Source organism: Chlorocebus sabaeus, chromosome 8 (genome assembly GCF_047675955.1).
Source record: "Chlorocebus sabaeus isolate Y175 chromosome 8, mChlSab1.0.hap1, whole genome shotgun sequence".
In the NCBI taxonomy this organism is placed as follows: domain Eukaryota; kingdom Metazoa; phylum Chordata; class Mammalia; order Primates; family Cercopithecidae; genus Chlorocebus; species Chlorocebus sabaeus.
The window spans coordinates 22,553,844-22,576,743 of record NC_132911.1 but is presented as its reverse complement, the minus strand read 5'-3'; the positions used below and the strand labels follow the sequence as shown (position 1 = coordinate 22,576,743).

Here is a 22,900-nt window from a genome sequence, read left to right as displayed (position 1 = left end):
CATTTCCAACTGAGGTACCCAGTTCATCTTATTGGGACTGGTTAGGCAGTGGGTCCAACCCACGGAGGGTAAGCAGAAGCAGGGTGGGGTGTCACTTCACCCGGGAAGTGCAAGGAGCCAGGGACCTCCCTCCCCGAGCCAAGGGAAGCCCCGAGGGACTGTGCTACCCGGCCAGGTTACTACGTTTTTCACGGTTTTTGCAACCTGCAGATGAGGAGATTCTCTTGTGTCTACACCACCAGGGCCCTGGGTTTCAAGCACAAAACTGTTTGGGTAGTCACTGAGCTAGCTGCAGGAGTATTTTTTCTTACCCATGGTGCCTGGAACCCCAGCGAGACAGAACCTGTTTACTCCCCCTGGAAAGGGAGCTGAAGCCAGGGAGCCAAGTGGTCTCGCTCAGCAGGTCCCCCTCCCATAGAGCCCAGCAAGCTAAGAACCCACTGGCTTGAAATTCTTGCTCCCAATATAGCAGTCTGAAGTCGACCTGGGATGATCGAGCTTGGCTGGGGGAGGGACGTCTGCCATTACTGAGGTTTTAGTAGGCAGTTTTCCCATGACAGTGCTAAGGAGTCTGGGAGGTCTGGGGTGGGCATGGCAAGGCAGCTGTGGCCAGACTGCTTCTTTAGATTCCTCCTCACTAGGCAGGGCATCTCTGAAGGAAAGGCAACAGCCCTAGTCAGGAGTTTACAGACAAAACTCCTGTCTTCCTGGGACAGAGCACCTGGGGGAAGGGGCGGCTGTGGGCGCAGCTTCATCGAATTTAATCCTTCCTGCCTGCCGGCTCTGAAGAGAGCAAGTGATCCTGACAAGAGGGATTCTCCCAGCACAGCACACCAGCTCTGCTAAGGGACAGACTACCTCCTCAAGTGGGTCCCTGACCCCTGTGCCTCCTGAGTGGGAGAAATCCCCCAACAGGGGTCGACAGAAATCCCCCAACAGGGGTTCCAGGGACCACGGGTCGACCTCAAACAGGAGAGCGCCTGCTGGCATCAGGCCAGTGCCCCTCTGGGACAAAGCTTCCAGAGTAAAGAGTAGGCAGCAATCTTTGCTGTTCTGCAGCCACCACTAATGATATCCAGGTGAACACAGGCTGAAGCAGACCTCCAGCAAACTGCAGCAGACATACAGAAGAGGGGCCTGTTAGAAGAAAAACTAATAGAAAACAACAACATCAACACCAACACGAAAGACCCCCAAACTAAAACCCCATCGAAAGGTCATCAGTCTCAAAGATCAAAGGTAGATAAATCCATGAAGATGAGGAAAAACCAGTGCAAAAATGCTGAAAACTCCAAAAACCAGAATCCCTCTTCTTCCCCAAATGATCACAACTCCTCTCTAGCAAGGGCACAAAACTGGATGGAGAATGAGATTGATAAATTGACAGAAGTAGGCTTCAGAAGGTGGGTCATAAAAAACTCCTCTGAGCTAAAGAAGTATGTTCTAATCCAATGCAAGGAAACTAAGAACCTTGATGAAAGGTTACAGGAACTGCTAACTAGAATAACCAGTTTAGAGAGGAACATAAATCAACTGATGGAGCTGAAAAACACAGCACAAGAACTTTGTGAAGCATACCCAAGTATCAATATCTGAATCGATCAAGTGGAAGAAAGGATATCAGAGATTGAAGATCAACTTAATGAAATAAGGCACGAAGGCAAGATTAGAGAAAAAATAATGAAAATGAACGAACAAAGCCTCCAAGAAATATGGGACTATGTGAAAATATCAAACCTACAATTGATTGGTGTACCTGGCAGTGACAGGGAGAATGGAACGAAGTTGGAAAACACACTTCAGGATATAATCCACGAGAACCTCCCTAACCTAGCAAGACAGTCCAACATTCAAATTCAGGAAATACAGAGAACACCACTAAGATATTCCTTAAGAAGAGCAACGCCAAGACACATAATTGTCAGATTCTCCAAGGTTGAAACAAAGGAAAAAATATTAAGGGCAGTCAGAGAGAAAGGTCAGGTTACCTACAAAGGGAAGCCCATCAGATTAACAGCGGATCTCTCGGCAGAAACCCTATAAGCCAGAAGACAGTGGGGGCTAATATTTAACATTCTTAAAGAAAATAATTTTCAACCCAGAATTTCATATCCAGCCAAACTAAGCTTCATAAGTAAAGGAGAAATAAAATCCTTTCCAGACAAGCAAATGCTGAGGGATTTTGTCACCACCAGGCTTTTTTTTACAAGAGCCCCTAATGAAGCACTAAATATGGAAAGGAAAAACTGGTAGCAGCCACTGCAAAAACACACCAAAATATAAAGACCAATGACACTATGAAGAAACTGCATCAACTAATGTGCAAAATAACCAGCTAGCATCATGATGACAGGATCAAATTCACACATAGTAATAACCTTAAATGTAAATGGGCTAAATGCCCCAATTAGAAGACACAGACTGGCAAATTTGATAAAAAGTCAAGACCCATTCGTGTGCTGTATTCAGGAGACCCATCTTACATGCAAAGACACACATAGGCTCAAAATAAAGGGATGGAGGAATATTTACCAAGCAAATGGAAAGCAATAATAATAATAATAAATAACAACAGGGGCTACAATCCTAGTCTCTGATAAAACAGGCTTTAAATGAAGATCAAAAAAGACAAAGAAGGCCATTACATAATGATAAAAGGATCAGTGCAACAAGAAGAGTTAACTATCCTAAATATACATGCACCCGACATAGGAGAACCCAGATTCATAAAACAAGTTCTTAGAGACCTACAAAAAGACTTAGACTCCCACACAATAATAGTGGGAGACTTTAACACCCCACTGTCAATATTAGATCAACGAGACAGAAAATTAACAAGGCTATTCATGACTTGAACTCAGTTCTGGACCAAGTGGACCTGACAGACATCTATAGAACTCTCCATCCCAAATCAACAGAGTATACATTCTTCTCAGCACCATAAAGCACGTATTATAAAATTGACCACACAATTGGAAGTAAAACACTCCTCAGCAAATGCAAAAGAACGGAAATCATAACAGTCTCTCAGACCACAGTGCAATCAAATTAGAACGTAGGATTAAGAAACTCACTCAAAATCGCACAACTACATGGAAATTTAACAACCTGCTCCTGAATGACTACTGGGTAAATAACGAAATTAAGGCAAAAATAAAGAAGTTCTTTGAAACCAATGAGAAGAAAGACACAATGTACCAGAATCTGTGGGACATAACTAAACCAGCGTTAAGAGGGAAATTTATAGCACTATATGCCCACAACAGAAAGCTGGAAAGATCTAAAATCAATACCCTAACATCACAATTAAAAGAACTAGAGAAGCAAGAGCAAACAAATTCAAAAGCTAGCAGAAGACAAGAAATAACTAAGATCAGAGCAGAACTGAAGGAGATAGAGACATGAAAACCCCTTTAAAAAAAATCAATGAATCCAGGAGCTGGTCTTTTGAAAAGATTAACAAAGTAAATGAACCACTAGCTAGACTAATAAGAAAAGAGAGAAGAATCAAATAGACACAATAAAAAATGATAAAGGGATATCACCACTGATCCCACAGAAATACAAACTACCATCAGAGAATACTATAAATACCTCTACACCCTCCCAAATCTAAACCAGGAAGAAGTTGAATCTCTGAATACACCAATAACAAGTTCTGAAATTGAGGCAGCAATTAATAGCCTACCAACCAAAAAAAAGCCCAGGACCAGATGGATTCACAGCCGAATTCTACCAGAGGTACAAAGAGGAGCTGGTACCATTCCTTCTGGAACTATTCCAAACAACAGAAAAAGAAGGACTCTTCCCTAACTCATTTTATGAGGCCAGCATCATCCTGATACCAAAGCCTGGCAGAAACACAACAAAAAAAGAAAATTCAGGCCAATATCCCTGATGAACATCGTTGCGAAAATCCTCAATAAAATACTGACAAACTGAATCCAGCAAGCACATCGAAAAGCTTATCCACCAAGATCAAGTTGACTTCATCCCTGGGATGCAAGGCTGATCCAACATATGCAAATCAATAAACATAATCCATCACATAAACAGAACCAATGATAAAAACCTCATGATTATCTCAATAGATGCAGAAAAGGCCTTCAATAAAATTCAACGTCCCTTTATGCTAAAAACTCTCAATAAACTAGGTACTGATGGAACATCTCTCAAAATAATAAGAGCTATTTATGACAAAGCCATAGCCAATATCATACTAAATGGGCAAAAGCTAGAAGCATTCCCTTTGAAAGCCAGCACAAGACAAGACAAGGATGCCCTCTCTCACCGCTCATATTCAACATAGTATTGGAAGTTCTGGCCAGGGCAATCAGGCAAGAGAAAGAAAAAACGCGTAATCAAATAGGAAGAGAGGAAGTCAAATTGTCTCTGTTTGCGGACGACGTGATTGTATATTTAGAAAACTGCATCGTCTCAGCCCAAAACCTCCTTCAGCTGATAAGCAACATCAGCAAAGTCTCAGGATACAAAATCAGTGTGCAAAAATCACAAGCATTCCTATACATCAACAATAGACAAGCAGAGAGCCAAATCATGAGTGAACTCCTATTCACAACTGCTACAAAGAAATAAAATACCTAGGAATACAGCTTACAAGGGACATGAAGGACTTCTTCAAGGAGAACTACAAATCACTGCTCAAGGAAATACAAGAGGACACAAACAAATGGAAAAACATTCCATGCTTATGGATAGGAAGAATTAATTTCATGAAAATGGCCATACTGCCCAAAGTAATTTATAGATTCAATGCTATTCCCATCAAGCTGCCAGTGACTTTCTTCACAGAATTAGAAAAAGCTGCCTTAAGTTTCATATGGAACCAAAAAGGAGCCCGTATAGCCAAGATAATCCTAAGCAAAAAGAACAAAACTGGAGGTATCATGCTACCTGACTTCAAACTATACTATAAGGCTACAGTAACCAAAACAGCATGGTACTGGTACCAAAACAGATATACAGTCAAATGAAACACAGAGACCTCAGAAATAACACCACACATCTACAACCATCTGATCTTTGACAAACCTGACAAAAACAATCTATTAAAAGGATTCCCTATTTAATAAATGGTGCTGGGAAAACTGGCTAGCCATATGCAGAAAACAGAAACTGGACTCCTTCCTTACACCTTGTACAAAAATTAACTCAAGATGGATTAAAGACTTAAATGTAAAACCCAAAACCATAAAAATCCTAGAAGAAAACCTAGGCAATACCATTCAGGACATAGGCATGGGCAAAGACTTCATGACTAAAACACCAAAAGCAATAGCAACAAAAGCCAAAATTGACATATGGGATCTTATTAAACTAAAGAGCTTCTCCACAGCAAAAGAAACTATCATCAGAGTGAACAGGCAATGTACAGAATGGGAGAAAATTTTTGCAAGCTACCTGTCTGACAAAAGTCTAATATCCAGAATCTACAAGGAACTTAAATAAATTTACAATAACAAAAATAAAACCATCAGAAAGTGGGTGAAGGATATGAACAGACACTTCTCAAAAGATGACATTTATACAGCCAACCAACATATGAAAAAAAGCTCATCATCACTGGTCATTAAAGAAATGCAAATCAAAACCACAATGGGATACTATTTCATGCCAGTTAAAATGATGATTATTTAAAAAGTCAGGAAACAGCAGATGCTGGTGAGGCTATGGAGAAATAGGAACACTTTTACACTGCTGGTGGGAGTGTAAATTAGTTGAACCATTGTGGAAGACAGTGTGACAATTCCTCAAAGATCTAGAACCAGAAATACCATTTGACCCAGCAATCCCATTACTGGGTATATGCCCAAAGGATTATAAATCATTCTACTATAAAGAGACATGGACATGTATGTTTACTGTGGCACTATTCACAATAGCAAAGACTTGGAACCAACCCAAATGCCCTTCGATAATAGACTGGATTAAAAAATGTGGCACATATACATCATGGAATACTATGCATCAATAAAAAAGAGTGAGTTCATGTCCTTTGCAGGGACATGGATGAAGCTGGAAACCATCATTCTCAGCAAACTAAAACAGGAACAGAAAACCAAACACTGCATGTTCTCACTCATAAGTAGAAGTTGAACAATAAGAACACATGGACATAGGGAGGGGAACATCACACACTGGGGCCTGTCAGGGGGTGAGGGGCAAAGGGAGGGAGAGCATTAGGATAAATACCTAATGCATGCAGGGCTTAAAACCTAGATAATGGGTTGTTAGGTGCAGCAAACAACCATGGCAAATGTATACTTGTGTAACAAACTTGCATGTTCTGCACATGTATTTCAGAACTTAAAGTAAAATAAAATAATAAAGTATTCAGGGACAAGGAGAGAAAAATAAATTTAGATTGTATACATATATAAAATACATTTTTTTTTTTTTTTTGAGGCGGAGTCTCGCTCTGTTGCCCAGGCTGGAGTGCAGTGGCCAGATCTCAGCTCACTGCAAGCTCCGCCTCCCAGGTTTACACCATTCTCCTGCCTCAGCCTCCCGAGTAGCTGGGACTACAGGCGCCCGCCACCTCGCCTGGCTAGTTTTTTTGTATTTTTTAGTAGAGACGGGGTTTCACCATGTTAGCCAGGATGGTCTCGATCTCCTGACCTCGTGATCCACCCGTCTCGGCCTCCCAAAGTGCTGGGATTACAGGCTTGAGCAACCGCGCCTGGCCATAAAATACATTTTAAAAGGTAAGCTTGTCTTTTTTATTCCTTAAAGGAGCAGATATTTTTTTAAAAGAGAATAGAATCACTCATCTTTTTAACCTCCACATATTTACTTGCTTCTTCACAAGTTACTTGGTCTAATTCAGTATATAAGTAACTGACTCTCACGGTATCTTCTGTGCCATGTAAAATTTGCATTATATTAATCTGTGTGCTTTTCTCCTGTGGACCTGTCTTATGTCAATTTAATTCTCAGGCCCAGCCAAACAAACAAACAAACAAACAAACCCTTAAAGGGGAACTTAGCTTCCCTCCATGACCCTCATTGGTGGCTGTAATCAAACCACATCTTCCAGGCCAACAATACCACATCCTATGGCCTTACAGCTGCACGGCCTCCCTCCAGCACGGCCTCTCTGGAGGAGGGGGAGGCCAGAGTGGTGAGATCTCAGGCCTCCCTCATGCTCCCTCCTATTAGTTATATGACCCCTGGTGTCACCTCTCCCTCCACACTGTGGGCTCCGAGGAGTAGGATTCACATGGGGTTTGTTTGTCCTCCCTGCCGCCAGCAGACCCCAGGCACAGGTGTTCCCAGAGTAAAGGGCTCACTGTCTACTTCCTGGGTGAATCATTTTCCCCAAAACCCATGAGATGAGTGCAGTGGTGGCTTCAGCTCACCGCCTAAGGACAGGCTCCAGGCTGCAGCACAGGGAGGGCCCTGTGGACTCTGCTGAGGACCCATAGGAGCTCCCAGAGGCCAAGTGCAGGACAGAGATCAGAGAAGCAGCTGCTCAGAGAACTCTAGCCCTGCAGAGGCCCAAATATGGCTGCTATTATACAGAAGGTGAAGCCAAAACTGCTGGAGACATTGCTCCTGAATCTCATTTTGCCACTTGTAAGACAGGGAAAACAATCTACCCTCATCTCCCCGGGTTGTTAGGAAAATCCACTACATGAAGATGTGCAGTCTTTGGCTGGGAACAGGACACCAGCTGCCCAACAGCACAGGCTCGGGGCATGGCACTGTCCCCACTGTCGCCACTCTCCCCATCCCCAACCTGGAAGCTAGAGCCTGACTGCCCTGCCACTCCTGGATACAGGACAGAGGACTGGAACAGGGACCGTGGTCTCTCAGTAGAGGCTGGGTGAACAGCCATCTGTGGCCACGTGGATTGAGACCTTTCCTGCTCACTCTTCAAACTGGGGCATGGGCTGGGCGCCCACCAGAAGGACAACTGGAAGCGTGGCAGGTAAACCAGGCTGTGACCCTGCAGTGCCATTGCTGTCCTCATTTGAATTCTGGCTCCTCTGTTCCTCCATGGCCTCTCCACATGGTGCTCCACTCCAGTCTTCAGAAGCTTCTGCCCCAAGCTCAGGGAGCTGGTACTGAGGTGCAGGTAGGAGAAGGTGCAGCCTCTGCTGGGTGGAGGACATGTGCCCTGGGGATCCAGAGTCCAGAGTGAATGACACCAGCCCTGAGGATGCAATTTGTCCTCCCAGACCTGTTAACAGAGCCTGCAGAAGTTTACACAGGGCTGCTGAAGACTTTTATCTCCTCATTTTACAGGAAGGAGCTGGGGCCACACCAGAGTCACAGAGCTGGACTGGGAGCATGGCAGGGCCCAGCCATCCACAGCCTCCAATTTCAGTACTCTGACAACCTGAAAGCCTGAGCCTTTGGATCTTCTTGATTCCTACTTTGATAAAGAAAGGGATGGGGTGGAAGGACCTGGCATAGAGATTGAACCAGCCCAGCATTGACAGAGTCAGGACCTGGGGTCAGGAACTGAGCTCAGCTCCAGGCTCATCTGATGTCCTCCAGACAGCCTGAGGACAGAGACCTTATCTCCATTCACAGGCATTGTGGGTGGCAGGGACTGGCCCCAGCTGACCATGGTTTTCCAAGTGCACAGCTGGGAATTCAGTCTTCCCTGCTGCCCTCCACTACTGTCTTGTCTGGATCCCCTGGTCATCTACTCCCAGTACCAAACATTCCTGTATCCATGAAAATCCCTAGTACTGTGAAGGAATGAAAATACCTAACAATGTGATGTATCATGTTTTATTTCCTAGACTAGTGACAAATGGAAGCTAAGTGTAGCAAGGGTGCAGGGACATAGACACATCTGTGGACTAGGTGGGAGCGTAAGTTGGGTTCTGTAGCAGGAAGAGCCACAGACAAAACCCATCAGACACCGAGTTAAAGAAGGAAGGGGTTTATTTGGCCAGGAGCATCAGCAAGACTCCTGTCTCAAGAGCCAACCTCCCCGAGTGGGCAATTCCTGTCCCTTTTAAGGGCTCACAACTCTAAGGGGGTCCGTGTGAGAGGTCATGATAGATTGAGCAAGCAGCGGGTACGTGACTGGGGGCTGCTTGCACCGGTAATCAGAACAGAACAGAAGAGGACAGGGATTTTTCACAATGCTCTTCCATACAATGTCTGGAATCTATAGATAATGTAATCGGTTAGGTCAGGGGTCCATCTTTAACTACCAGGCCCAGGGCATAGTGCTGGGCTGTCTGCCTGTGGATTTCATTTCTGCCTTTTAGTTTTTACTTCTTCTTTCTTTGGAGGCAGAAATTGGGTGTAAGACAATATGAGGGGTGGTCTCCTCCCTTAGTTCAATGGTCTTTTGGCCAACATAGTGAACCCCCATGTCTACTAAAAATACAAAAATTAGCCAGGTGTGGTGGTGCAGGCCTGTAGTACCAGCTACACAGGAGGCTGAGATGGGAGCATTGCTTGAACCTGGGAGACAGAGGTTGCAGTGAGCCGGGATCACACCATGGCACACCAACCCGAGCCACAGAGAGACTGTCTCAAAAAATAAACCACACCAAAGAAAGAAAAGAAAAAGAAAGAAAGAGAAGGAGGAAAGAAAAGAAAGAGAGAGAGGAAAGAAAAGAAAAGGAAAGAAAGAAAGAAAAAGAAAGAAAGAAAAGGAAGGAAGGAAGGAAAGAGAAAGAAGGAAAGAGAAAGCAGCAAGGAAGGAAGGAAAAGAAAAAGAGAAAGAAAAAGAAGAAAGAAAAGAAAGAACGAAAGAAAGAGAAGGAAGAAGGAAGGAAAGAAATGAGAAAGAAGGAAATAAGAAAGAGAGAGAACGAGAGAACAGGAGGGACAGGTGCCCCTGGGAAGGGGAGAGGATAAGGACGCGCCTGGAAAGCGGACTCTGAACCTCAAGACCCTGTCTGTTCACAGCCAAGCGCGCGACCCTGGGAGGCATCAACTCCCCAGGAGCCTCCCTCAACTCATTCTCCCCCAGTTTCGGTGCCTGTCCTGGCGCAGACAGGACCCAGAAACAAACCACAGCCCGGGACGCAGCCGCCAGGGCGAAGGTTACTTTCCGGTACCTTCCCCTCCCCGCCCCACTTGGACGCGCTTGCAGAGGGTGACGTTGACAAGGCTTTTATTATTTATTTATTTTTTGTCACCAACCTGTGGCGGAATTTGCAGTTGCATATTGGCTCTGATTCGCCCCGCCCCAAATGACGCCTGCCTGGGGGCTGTGAAAGTACAGCCGCGCCGCCCCAACTCATCCTGGACACAGAAATCAGCACGTGTCCCGCGAACCCCGCAATCTCTGTGCCCACAAAGTACACGGACTGACGTCCGATCTACTTTAAGAGTTGAAACCTACGGGCCTGGGGGGCGAAGAGCGTTCCCTCCTGCCATGGGACAACGGAGACAGAGCGCCCCGGCCGCTTCGGGGGCCCGGAAACGGCGCGGCCCAGGACCCAGGGAGGCGCGGGGAGCCAGGCCTGGGCTCCGCGTCCTCAAGACCCTTGTGCTCGTCGTCGCAGCCGCCCCAGTCCTGATGTCGGTGAGTCCCCGCCGCGGTCCCTGGCTGGGGAAGAGCGCTCCTGGCGCCGGGAGCGGGCAGGGAGAGAGGGGGACACTATGGGGGTGAGTGGCCCGGGTCGCCTGCGGCCGGGCATGTCCGGGCAAGACGCACCAGTCGCCGGAGTCGGGGGAAGAGCCGGGTCTCCGGGCTGGGCAGGAGCGACCCGGGCCGCGAAGGAGCAGAGCGCGCGTTCCACTCGGTGTAAATTCCCGAATCCAGTGAGGGTGCGCGACAAAGTGGGAATTCCCGAGTAAGCCGCGTGAAGCCACAGAGACGTCGTCGGACTTTGATTTTTTCTTTCCTTACTTTCTTTTTCTTTCTTTCTCTTTTTCTCTTTCTTTCTTTCTTTCCCTCCCTTCCTTCCTCGATCAGTTCCTGCCTTAATTTCTTTTCCTTTTGCGCCTTCGAATGAATTCCTAAAGGTGCTCATTGCAGATCGCTTTGAACCCGCGACCAGTGAAGAACTCCCCTGTGGTCGCTGCGTCCCAGTGGTTCCGTTCCGCGCGCGGGAGCGGTTGCGGGCGCAGCTGGAGAAGACCCTTCCTCTCCTTAGCGGCTGCGCGCGCAGGGCGGCTCATCCCCAGTGCCGGTGTTTGGGGTTCCTTGGGAAAATGAGATTTAGGAGAAGGGAGTCTGCGGCACTTGGGGCCTGACCTGCTTGATAACAGCAGCTGCATTTTGGTCTGGCAAGAGCCTTTCTTGCCACCTCTCGGCAAGTATCTGTGATAATGGGGAAGGGACAAAGGGTCGGCTTTGTAGGGAACAGCACCGTGTGCTCAGCGACGGGAGAGATTGTGAATCATCACACTTTACAGAGGAGACCGTAGCTCAGCGAGGGGAAGTCTGTGGGCCGAGATCTAACTGAAGACTGTAAAGAAGGGCAGGAAGGGAGAGGAGGAACCGTGAAAGTAAGGTCAAGAGAATGCTGGTGTTGGCCTAAAGAATATCAGTGTGAAGCACTGGAGTTTTATGGCATATTGTTACACACCTCATGCTGAGTTCACTGTTTCCACCCCATACCACTGTGTGTCCTTGGTATCACCTCTGAGTGGAGGGAGGGCGGAATCGTCCTGGTGAGGAAGGTGTACAGGGGCCTCGGCCTCCCCCTCCTGCTGTGGTTTCTGTGGGCCTAGGCTCCCACGGCATCTTGCTTCTCTGTGGGTGGTGGATCTTTGGTCTCTGGCTGCTTTTATGATTTTTCTTAGCACTGGTTTGCAGTGATTTGGTTTGTTTGCCCTGTTGTGTTTTTTTTCTGTAAAGAATTTCTTGGATTTTTGGCTTTCGACTTTTATGTTCTTTCTACTTGGAAGATTTTTTTCTGTAAAGAAAGCCACAACTGGGTTGTGTTGAATTTCTCTTAATTGTGGTTTTAGAGTTTATGTTCTCCTTGGAGATTTTTCTGTAAAGAAAGCCACCACAGCCGGGTCTGGTAGCTCATACCTGTAATCTCAGCACTTTGGGAGGCCGAGGCGGGCAGATCACATGAGGTCAGATGTTCAAGACCAGCCTGACCAACATGGTGAAACCCTGTCTCTACTAAAAATACAAAATTAGCCGGGTGGGCACCTGTAATCCCAGCTACTTGGGAGGCTGAGGCAGGAGAATCACTTGAACCCGGGAGGCAGAGGTTGCAGTGAGCAGAGATGGCGCCACTGCACTCTAGCCTAGGAGACAAGAGCAAGACTCCAAAAAAAAAAAAAAAAAAAAAAAAAGAGGGAAGGAAGGAAGGAAGCCACAATAGAGTTGTGTTGAACAAGGAAGGAAGGAAGGAAGGAAGGAAGGAAGGAAGGAAGGAAGGAACGAAGGAAGGAGGCCACAACAGAGTTATGTTGAATTTCTTGGATTTGAGGTTTTAGAGTTAATGTTTTTTTGTTTGTTTGTTTGTTTTTGAGATGGAGGGTCGCCTTTGTCGCCCAGGCTGGAGTGCAGTGGTGCGATCTCGGCTCACTGCAATCTCTGCCTCCCGAGTTCACGCCATTCTCCTGGCTCAGCCTCCCGAGTAGCTGGGACTACCGGTGCCCGCCACCATGCCCGGCTAATTTTTTGTATTTTTAGTAGAGACAGGGTTTCACCGTGTTACCCAGAATGGTCTCGATCTCCTGACCTCGTGATCCGCCCGCCTCAGCCTCCCAAAGTGCTGAGATTACAGGTGTGAGCCACCGTGCCTGGCCGAGTTTATGTTCTGCTTGGAAGATTTTCAGCCATTATTTCTTCAAATACTCTGTCTGTCTCTTCTGGTGACCGTGGTCTTAATACATTTATGTTAGAATGTTAGATTTTGTATCAGAGTTAACTTAGTATCTGTTCTTTTTTTGGCCCCATCATTTTCTATGCTTCACTTTGGGTAGTTCCCAGTGAGGGCTCTTCAAGTTCATTGATCTGATTCTGCAGAATCTAACCTGCTGTTAATCTCATCTACTGTATATCAGATTTTTTTTTTTTTTGAACTTTAGAAGTTCTCTTTTGGCTTTTTTAGTATCTTTCATTTATTTCCTGATCTTCTTTGTGTTTTTCTTTTTTGAGACAGGGTCTTACTCTGTCACCCAGGCTGGAGTGCAGTGGCACAGTCAGAGCTCACTGCAGCCTCAACCTCTTGGGCTCAAGTGATCCTCCCACCTCGTTCTCCCAAGTACCTGGGACCACAGGCGCTTGCCACCACGCCTGGCTAATTTTTGTATTTTTAGTAGAGACCGGGTTTCACCATGTTGCCCAGGCTGGTCTCAAACTTCTGCGCTCAAGGAATCCTCCCACGTTGTCCTCCCAAAGTGTTGGGATTACAGGCCTGGGCCACCAGGCCCAGCCTATGAGTTTGGGCATGTGTGTTTTGTTTTTCTCTTTTTTAAATATCCTTGAGTACATTTGTAAGCTTTAGATGACCTGTTTTAAGGTCTTTAATGTATCAACACCATTATATCTGTTATCATGCCCCTGTTTCTGTTGATTGCATTTTTTTTCCTGCCTGTGGGGACATTTTTGGTTTTTTTCCATGCATAGTAATTTTTTATTGCATGACATTCTGAATTTTGCTTTCTTAGGTACTGAACATCATTGCGTTCTTTCAAAGTCTATTGAGTATTACTCTGGTCACAATTAGAAAACTGAGGATCAGTTTGCTCCTCTGATACTAGCTTTTAACTACGTATAACCATATACCTTGTGTTCAGTTTCCTTATTCAGAGGCTCATTTAGTTAACTACTAAGGGTATAGTGGTCAACTGCTGATGGTAACTAGCCAGCACCCCTGGCATGTGGTCTGTCCACTGTGGGAAGGGGAACAGGAACATGCAGATCTCTCAGCCCCGTATAGGCCGCAATCTAATCTTCCCTTCCCTGGGTGGCTTCTTCTCAGGCACCCAGAGTCAGTCTCAGCAGACACTGGACATGTCCTCTGCAAGGAGCAGCTGCTTCTCCCAATCTCTGCCCTGCACTTGGCCCCTGGAAGCTCCTGCCTGTGGTTCTCAACAGAGTCTACAGAGCTCTACAGGGTCCTCTGCCCCTGCTGCAGCTGGGGGCTGTCCTTATGCAGTGAGCTGAGGCCACAGCTAGTCTCACTGTCTGTGCTTGGCGGCGGGGGTGGGAGTGATTCATTTATCAGGTAGATGAGGAGCCCTTTACTCTGGGAAAATCTGTGCCTGAGTTGGGGAAGGACAAATGAGCCCTGTGTGAATACTGCTCCCTGGAGCCCACAGTCCGGTGGAGCAGATGACAGCAGGGAACTCAATAACTATCAGGAAGCATGAGGTCCCACCACTGTCACCTCCCCTACCTCCAGAGTGGCTGTGCTGGCTCCAGAGATGTCATCCCTCCATATTTGACTGACAGAAGGAGGCTGTGCAGTCCCAAGGCTGCAGGTCATGGTAGTTTGGCCGGGATAATATGGTTTGCTTAAAATCAACATTGCGGGTAATGATCATAGTAATCAGAGCATGTGTTTAAGTTCTGTGTTCTAAGCACTTTCCACACATATTAACACTTTCAGTTCACACAACAACCTATGTAGGAACTGTGATTATCCAGGGCAGTTTTAAGGATGTGGGTGACTCAGAGAAGAAAGAGGAGGTTACTCGGGTTAATTTTTGATGAGAAATATTAGCAGGCATTAGGCTCAAACTTGGTATAAAGCAAGGAGCCTCTGTCACAGGTGGGTGAGTCACAAGACAGGGAAGCCCCGCCAATGACTCATGTCCGGGAGGAGGCGGGGTTCCTAGAATTCAATGGGTCAAGAACTGAATAAGCCAAACCGCTGGCCTCCCTTCTTCTTGTTTTCCTTCTCTCTCTTAACTATGCCCATGGACACCCCCATGAGCCCATTTCTGTGGCCCAACACAATCACACATCTCTGGCCACATGCCCATTCTCCCTCCATCAGAGAGGCCCACGGATGGCACAGCCTCGTCCTGCACAGCAGAAAGAGTGGATGGTGATGAATGGATCTATATTATTTCAACTCTCCTACATTTTGTAATCATATTACAACATTAATTCAGCAGTACCTCTCTTGTTTTTACTCCCCTCCCTCATTACACTGGCTTCCTGGGATTCTGTCTGCATGAACTCTTTCCTCTATGTCCACTACTGTCCCTACCACCGATGGCATTTGTCGCTTCTGCCTGAGCAGCCCCTCCAGACTCTTCACAAATTCGTGGACTTTGGGGTTAATGATGGCCGTGCCTCAGCTCCTGTGAATGGAAACTGTGCTAAGGAAAGGAAGGGCCGTGTCGTGTTCCTGATACGCCATGGCTCCTTGCATATGTGGTCACCAGGCGCCTACATGTCTTCCATGAATGAATGAATGGGTAATGTGGATTCTAGGAAGCTGCACTAATGCAGATGTTGTGTCCTCAGCCTGCTCATAGAGTGCGTTAACCGTGAGAGGTGGGGAGTGTGGCAGGCAGGCCGAGGACAGAACACAGGATCTGAATAGGGTGTGGAGGATCACGCACATCCAGAGTCACCAAGGCCATTGTCAAGTTTTCACTGGGGACGTTCCCCATCAGATCCACCCTTTAGAGATCATTGTTCACCCAGTGAAGAGTGGATTAGGTGGGTGACCTCAAGTGTGGCCTGGGCAGCATTTGGGATGGGTCCTAGTGGTTAGGGTGAGGGTCAGGTTGCATTATCGTGAAGAAGGCAAGTGGCAGCTGAGGCGGATCTGAGAGAAATGATGATAACGCAGGCCAGTGATGCAATGGGTTTGGTAAGAAGAGGAAAGAGGTTTGTGGTGGATTCTAGTGCTTCTAATCTGATATTTGGGTGAGGTCATTACCAAATAAGAAGGAGTAAATGGGCATAAATGGCTTTGAGAATTAGGAACCTGAATGTGCTATTGGAGACCGTATGGACACATCATTGTTCACAGACCTGCAGTACACAAAATGCTAAAAGATTTCAATCTGAATAGAGGAAATGAAATGGAAACATGGATTATTTATTTATTTATTTATTTAGAGACAGTTTCACTGTTGTTGCCCAGGCTGGAGTGCAATGGCGCATCTTGGCTCACTGCAACCTCTGCCTCCTGGGTTCAAGCGATTCCCCTGCCTCAGCCTCCTGAGCAGCTGGGATTACAGGCATGTGCCACCACACCCGGCTAATTTTTGTATTTTTAGTAGAGACAGGGTTTCACCATGTTCGCCAGGCCCGTCTCAAACTCCTGACCGCAGGTGATCTACCACCTTGGCCTCCCAAAGTGCTGGGATTACAGGTATGAGCCACCTCGCCCGGCTAGGAACATGGATCTTAAGGAAAGAAGGAAGATCATCAGCAATAGAAATATGAATGCACCTATAAAGAATGATTATTTTCTGTTACTTTCTTGAAAATATCAAATAATATAACACTTTGTAGGGTTTGTAACATATGTACATGCCTGAGACAACTATAGCAGAAAGAATCAGTAGTGGAGGTGAATGAATCTGTATTATTTCAAGTCTCCTACATTTTATAATATTACCATATTAATTCTGCCATACAACTCAGTAATAAAAAGGAACAGAGTACTGATGCACATGAAAATATGACTGAATTTCAAAATAATTATGCTGAAAGAAACCAGACAAAAAAGCATATATAGTATCTGACTCTACCTATGATATTTATAGCCAGAAATGGTTTAATTAAAAAAGAAGAAGGACCTTAAATCTACAAGCAAAGTTTACAAATGTAGGAATTAGAAGAAGAATGAACCAAACCCAGAGTTAGCATTATAAAGGAAATAATTATTAGAAGAGAAATAAATAAAACAGATAATAGAAAAACAGTAGAGGCCGGACGTGGTGGCTCATGCCTATAATCCCAGCACTTTGCAAGGCCAAGACAGGAGGATCGCTCGAAGCCAGGAGTTTGAGACCAAACTCTGTCTCTACAAAAAATACAAAAACCAGGCTGGCCTGGTGGAGCACACTTGTGATCCCAGTTACTCAGGAAGCTGAGGTGAGCCCCAGAGACGTAGGTTGCAGTAAGTCAAGATCACATCACTGCACTCTAGCCTGGGTGACAGAGTGAGACACTGTCTCAAAGAAAGAAAGAAAAAGAAAAAAAGAAAAACCATAGAGAGAATCCACAAAACAAACATTAATTCTTCAAAACTGTTAATTAAGCTGACAGAATTCACTAGTGAATTCTAACCAACTTAATTAATTTTAATGAAGAGCTAATACCACTATTCTCAAACTCTTTCAAAAACTTGAAGAGAAGGGAACCTTTCTTTACTCTTTCTGTGAGGCCAGCATTGCTCTGATACCCAAGCAGATAAAGATACTACAAGAAAATAAAACTACATCCCAATATCCCTAATGGATGCAAAAATCTTTAACAAAATACTATCAGAGATAATTCGACAGTACCTTAAATGGATTATACACCATGACCGAGTTGGATTTATTTCCGGAATGCAGGAATGTTTCAACAAATGAAAATTGAACAATGTAATACATTGCATTAATAGAATGAAGGGGGAAAAAGACACATGATCATCTCAATTGATACAGGGAAAACCTTTGATAAAATTCAAAACCCTTTCATGATGAAAACATTCAGCAAATTAACAATAGAAGAAAACTTCCACTATATCATAAAAGCCATGTAAGAAAACCTCACAGCTAACATCATACTCAGTGTGAAAGACGGAAAGCTTTTCCTTTAAGATTAAAAACAACGTAAGGATACCCACCCACCTTTACCACTCAGCATAGTACTGGAAGTTCTAGCCAAAACAATTAGGCAAGAAAAAGAAATAAAAGCATCTGAACTATAAAGGAAAAAGTAAAATCTGTGTTTTCAGATGATATGATCTTATTGGTAGAAAATCCGAAAGAGTTCACAAAAAATTAAACTGCCAAAAATAAAATCATATCACGAGACGGGCGGATCACGAGGTCAGGAGATCGAGACCATCCTGGCTAACATGGTGAAACCCCGTCTCTACTAAAAAAAATACAAAAAAAAACTAGCCGGGCGCGGTGGCGGGCGCCTGTAGTCCCAGCTACTCGGGAGGCTGAGGCAGGAGAATGGCGTAAACCAGGGAGGCGGAGCTTGCAGTGAGCTGAGATCGGCCACTGCACTCCAGCCTGGGCGACAGAGCGAGACTCCGTCTCAAAAAAAAAAAAAAAAAAAAAAAAAAAAAATTTGAAATTTATTGTTGTTCAGTAAGAGACAGTACAGATTGCAATCTGGGAGATTTCAAACCAAGTGGTAAGAAACTTGCCTTACAGTAGGTATAGGACACTGTATAAAGGAGGATATATTTTGACAATTTCATGACTGACTATTATAAATTTACATTCTTTTAAAAGGCAATCAGAACTGTTTAAGCTGATTTTTCTATAACTGCTTGATTTAATTTCACTGAACCACATTACATCATGACGAAGGTGTAAAACTTACATTTTGTGGGGTTTTTTCATGATTACAGTTAATGTTTCAGGGATATCAGGATGTCTTAAGTTTTGGCTACATGGTTATGGGTGATTGCCATGGGGTATATCTAAACTGTGTTTTTAATTTTTCTTTGATGGTACTAAAATGAGTTCATCAAAGAAGTGGAATACAAAATCAACTGGAAAAGTCAATTGCATTTCTATACACTACCAATGAACAATTAAAAAAAAGAAATTAGGAAAAAATCCATTTACAATAGTATCAAAAATAATAAAATAGGAGTAAACTCCCCAAGGAGGCGGAAGACTTGTGCAATGAAAACTATAAAACATTACTGAAAGTAATTAAAGAATACAAAAATAAATGGAAAGATATGCCATGATTATGGATTGTAAGACTAATTATGTTAACATTTCCTAAAGTGATCTATACATTCAATGTAATCTCTATCAAAATCCCAATTACATTTTTGCAGAAATGAAAAAATGTATTCTAAAATTCATATGGAATTTCTAGGGACCAGAATAGCCAAAACAATCTTGAAAATGAATAAAAATGTAGTAGGATTCACATTTCCTGATTTTCAAAACTTCCTGCAAAGCTGCAGTAATCAAAACAGCATGGTACTGGCATAAAAGCAGACAAATAGATAAGTGGAATAGAATAGAGCAGCCAGAAATAAACCCTCACATATATGACCAAATTATTTTTCACAAGGATGCCAAGATGGTTGAATGGAGGAAAGGGCCATCTTTTCAATGAAGGGGGCTGGGAGAACTGGATATCCATATTCAAAAGAATGAAGTGAACCTTAGCCTAACATTGTATATAAAAAATAGCTAAAAACAAACAAACAAAAAAGATGTAAATGTAAGTGCTAAAACTATAGAACTCTTGAAATAAAATATAGGATAAAACTTTTGTGACATTGGATTTGGCAGTAATTTCTTGGATATGACACCATGGACACAGGCAACAAAAGAAAAAATACACATTTTGGACTTCATGAAAATCAGTAACTCTTATGCATCAAAAGATACAATTAACTGGATAAAAAGGCAAAACCCACAGAATGAGAGAATATGTTTGTAAGTCATATATCTGATAAGGGCTTAATATCTAAAATACATGAAGAATTCCTGTAGTCCAACAAAAGAAAAACAACCCGGTTAAAAATGGGCAACTGATTTTTACAAACTTTTCTCCAAAGCAAATATACAAATGGTCAATAAGTATATGAAAAGATACTCTAATCACTAATCATTAGGGAACTGCTGGTCAAAACCACAGAGATACCATCCTATACCCATTAGGATGACTATTATAAAAAAACACACACACAGGCCGGGCCCGGTGGCTCACACCTGTAATCCCAGCACTTTGGGAGGCCAAGGCGGGCAGATCACCAGGTCAGGAGATCCAGACCATTCTGGCTAACACCGTGAAACTCCATCTCCACTTAAAAAAATACAAAAAAATTAGCCTGGCTTGGTGGCGGGCGCCTGTAATCCCAGCTACCCCGGAGGCTGAAGCAGAATGGCGTGAACCCAGGAGGCGGAGCTTGCAGTGAGCCGAGATTGCACCACAGCACTCCAGCCTGGGCGACAGAGCTAGACTCCGTCTCAAACACACACACACACACAGCATTAGCAAGGTTGTAGAGAAGTTGGAACCCTCATGCCCTGTTAATGGGAATGTAAAATGGTGCAGCCACTATGGAAAACAGTTTGATAGTTCCTCAAAAGTAAAAACAGGATTACCAGATGATCCATCATTCCCACTTCTAGGTATATGTCCAAAAGAATTGAAAGCATGGTTTCAAACAGATGTTTGTACACCCACGTTTATAGCAGTATTATTCACAATAGCCAAAACGTGGAAGAAACCCAAGTTGGACAGATCAATAGATAATGTGGTATATTCATACTATAGAGTATTACTCAGCCATGAAAAGGAAGGAAATACTGGCACACGCTACACAATGAATGAACATTAAAGACATGCTCAGTAAAATGCCATTTATAAAAGGACAAATGAAATAGAATTCCACTTATGTGAGGTACCTAATGTAGTCAAATTCACAAAAACCAAAAGTAGAATGTTGGATGCCAGGGGTTGTAAGGAGGGAAGAGTGGGAAGATGAAACAACTTCTGAGGATGGATAGTTGTGATTGTTGCACAACAACATTAATAAACGTAGTGTCACTGAACTACATACTTTAAAAGATTAAAAGATAAGTTTCATGTGATATATAATTTACCTTAGTTTTAGATTTTGTTTAAAAGAAAGCCTTTATTATAGTCACTATAACAATTACATATAAAATGGAAATACTGTTGATTTAAAAAGCCAATGCACAGGCCAGGTGTGGTGGCTCACACCTGTAATCCCAGCACTTTGGGAGGGCGAAGAGAGCAGATATCCTGAGATCGGGAGTTCAAGACCAGCCTAACCAACATGGAGAAACCCCATCTCTACTAAAAATGCAAAATTAGCCGGGTGTTGTGGGGCATGCCTGTAATCCCAGCTACTCGGGAAGCTGAGGCAGGAGGATCGCTTGAACCTGGGAGGCAGAGGTTGCGGTGAGTCGAGATTACGCCATGGCACTCCAGCATGGGCAACAAGAGCGAAACTGTTCTAAGCAATTAATGGAACAATTTGACAAAAATATCAGTAAAGTCATAAAAGATCTGAACCACCTTGACTTAATTGACATTTACAGAGCACAGATGCATCTATTGAAAACTCATTCTCTTCTAGTGAAGATAGTACCCTTACTCATTTTATAGCACAGAATATGGGCTATAAAATAAGTCTAAGTAAAGTCTCTTTTAAAAAAGAGAACTCATATAATGTATGTTCTCTGATCTCAATGAAATTCAATTGGAAATAGATAAGAATGTCTATAAAGACCTCCAAATTTGGATGCTAAGCAACACACTTATAAATAATCCATGGTTCAAAGGAGAAATTAAAAAGTAATTCAAAAATATTTCAAAATAAATGATAATGAAAACTTATCAAAACTTGTGGGGAAGCTATTAATATGTTTCTCTTTCTTTTTTTTTTTTTTTTTTTTTTTTTGAGATGGAGTCTCGTTCTGTTGCCCAGGCTAGAGTGTAGTGGTGTGATCTCGGCTCACTATAACCTCTGCCTCCCAGGTTCAAGGGATCCTCCTGCCTCAGCCTCCTGAGTAGCTGGGATTACAGGCACGCACCACCACACCCAGCTAATTTTGGTATTTTTAGTAGAGATGGGTTTTCACCATGTTGGTCAGGCTGGTCTTGAACTTCTGACCTCATCACCTGCCCGCCTTGGCCTCCCAAAGTGCTGGGATTACAGGCGTGTGTCACCACGCCCAGCCACTAATATGGTTCTTAGAGTAAAATGTGTAGCTTTCAATGGTTCTGTTAAAAGAATGGGAGTTAAGGGAAATGGAGAATGGCCCTTAATGATATAGAGTTTCTTTTGGGGGTGATGAAAATGTTCTAAAATTGATTATAGTGATGGTGGCATAACTCTATGAGTATATTAAAAACCATTAAACTATGCACTTTAAATGAGTGAATTATGTGAATATAATTGTTAATTATGTGAATTAGGCCTCACCAAAGCTATTAAGAAAAAAAGCACTGAATAAAATCCATGACCTGAAGAACCCCATTAATAAATTATAAAATGTAAGTGTAAATTAAAACCAAGGGAAATAACAAGGAGGGTTAAAAATCAATGTAATCGAATACAAACAATAAAAAGAATCAAACTGAATCAAAAGTTTGTTCTCTAAAACTATCAACAAAATTAATAACCTTCTAACTAGACTAACAGAGGAAAAAAGAGAACAGAAAGTACCAGTGTTAATCAGGAGTTAATGGTTTATTATTAAAAACTATGCACCATTAAAAGGATAATAAAGGGATCTTATCAATAACTTTAGGCCAATAAATAAATTTGATAATGTGGGTGAAATGGACAAAATCTTTCTTTTTTTTGTTGAAATGGGATCTCACTCTATCTTCCAGACTGGAGTGCAGTAGCACGATCTCAACTCACTACAACCTCTGCCTCCTGAGTTCAAGCAATTCTCCCGCCTCAACCTCCTAAGTAGCTGGGACTACAGGCATGTGCCACTATGCCCGGCTAATTTTTTTGTATTTTTAGTAGAGACACCGTTTGTCCATGTTGGTCAGGCTGGTCTTGAACTCTTGACCTCAAATGATCCACCCACCTTGGCCTCCCAAAGTGCTGGGATTACAGGCGTGAGCCACTACACCCAGCCAAAATGGAAGATGATTGAAAACATATGCCCACAAAAGAAACTTGTAAAAGAATATTCTATGGCAGTCTTAATTTTGATAGCCAAAAGCTGAAAATGGCTCAGAGATCTATCAGCAGAAAAATAGATAAGCACATGGCATAATCGGGCACATGTATACGATGAAATTTGTTTAACAACAAAAAGGAGCAACACTACTCAT

At 43.7% G+C, this 22,900-nt stretch overlaps 1 protein-coding gene across 2 annotated transcripts in view; it reads left to right on the top strand.

Moving 5' to 3' along the window:
- Positions 1 to 10,180: 10,180 nt before the first annotated feature.
- TNFRSF10B (TNF receptor superfamily member 10b) overlaps positions 10,181 to 22,900 on the top strand; it is a 51,782-nt gene continuing 39,062 nt past the window's right edge. For both annotated transcript variants that reach the window (XM_007961928.3, XM_007961927.3), the window contains exon 1: positions 10,181 to 10,522. In XM_007961928.3, coding sequence (XP_007960119.3) covers positions 10,373 to 10,522 — 150 coding nt within the window. In that variant the 5' untranslated portion in view covers positions 10,181 to 10,372. The remainder of the gene's footprint in view (positions 10,523 to 22,900) is intronic.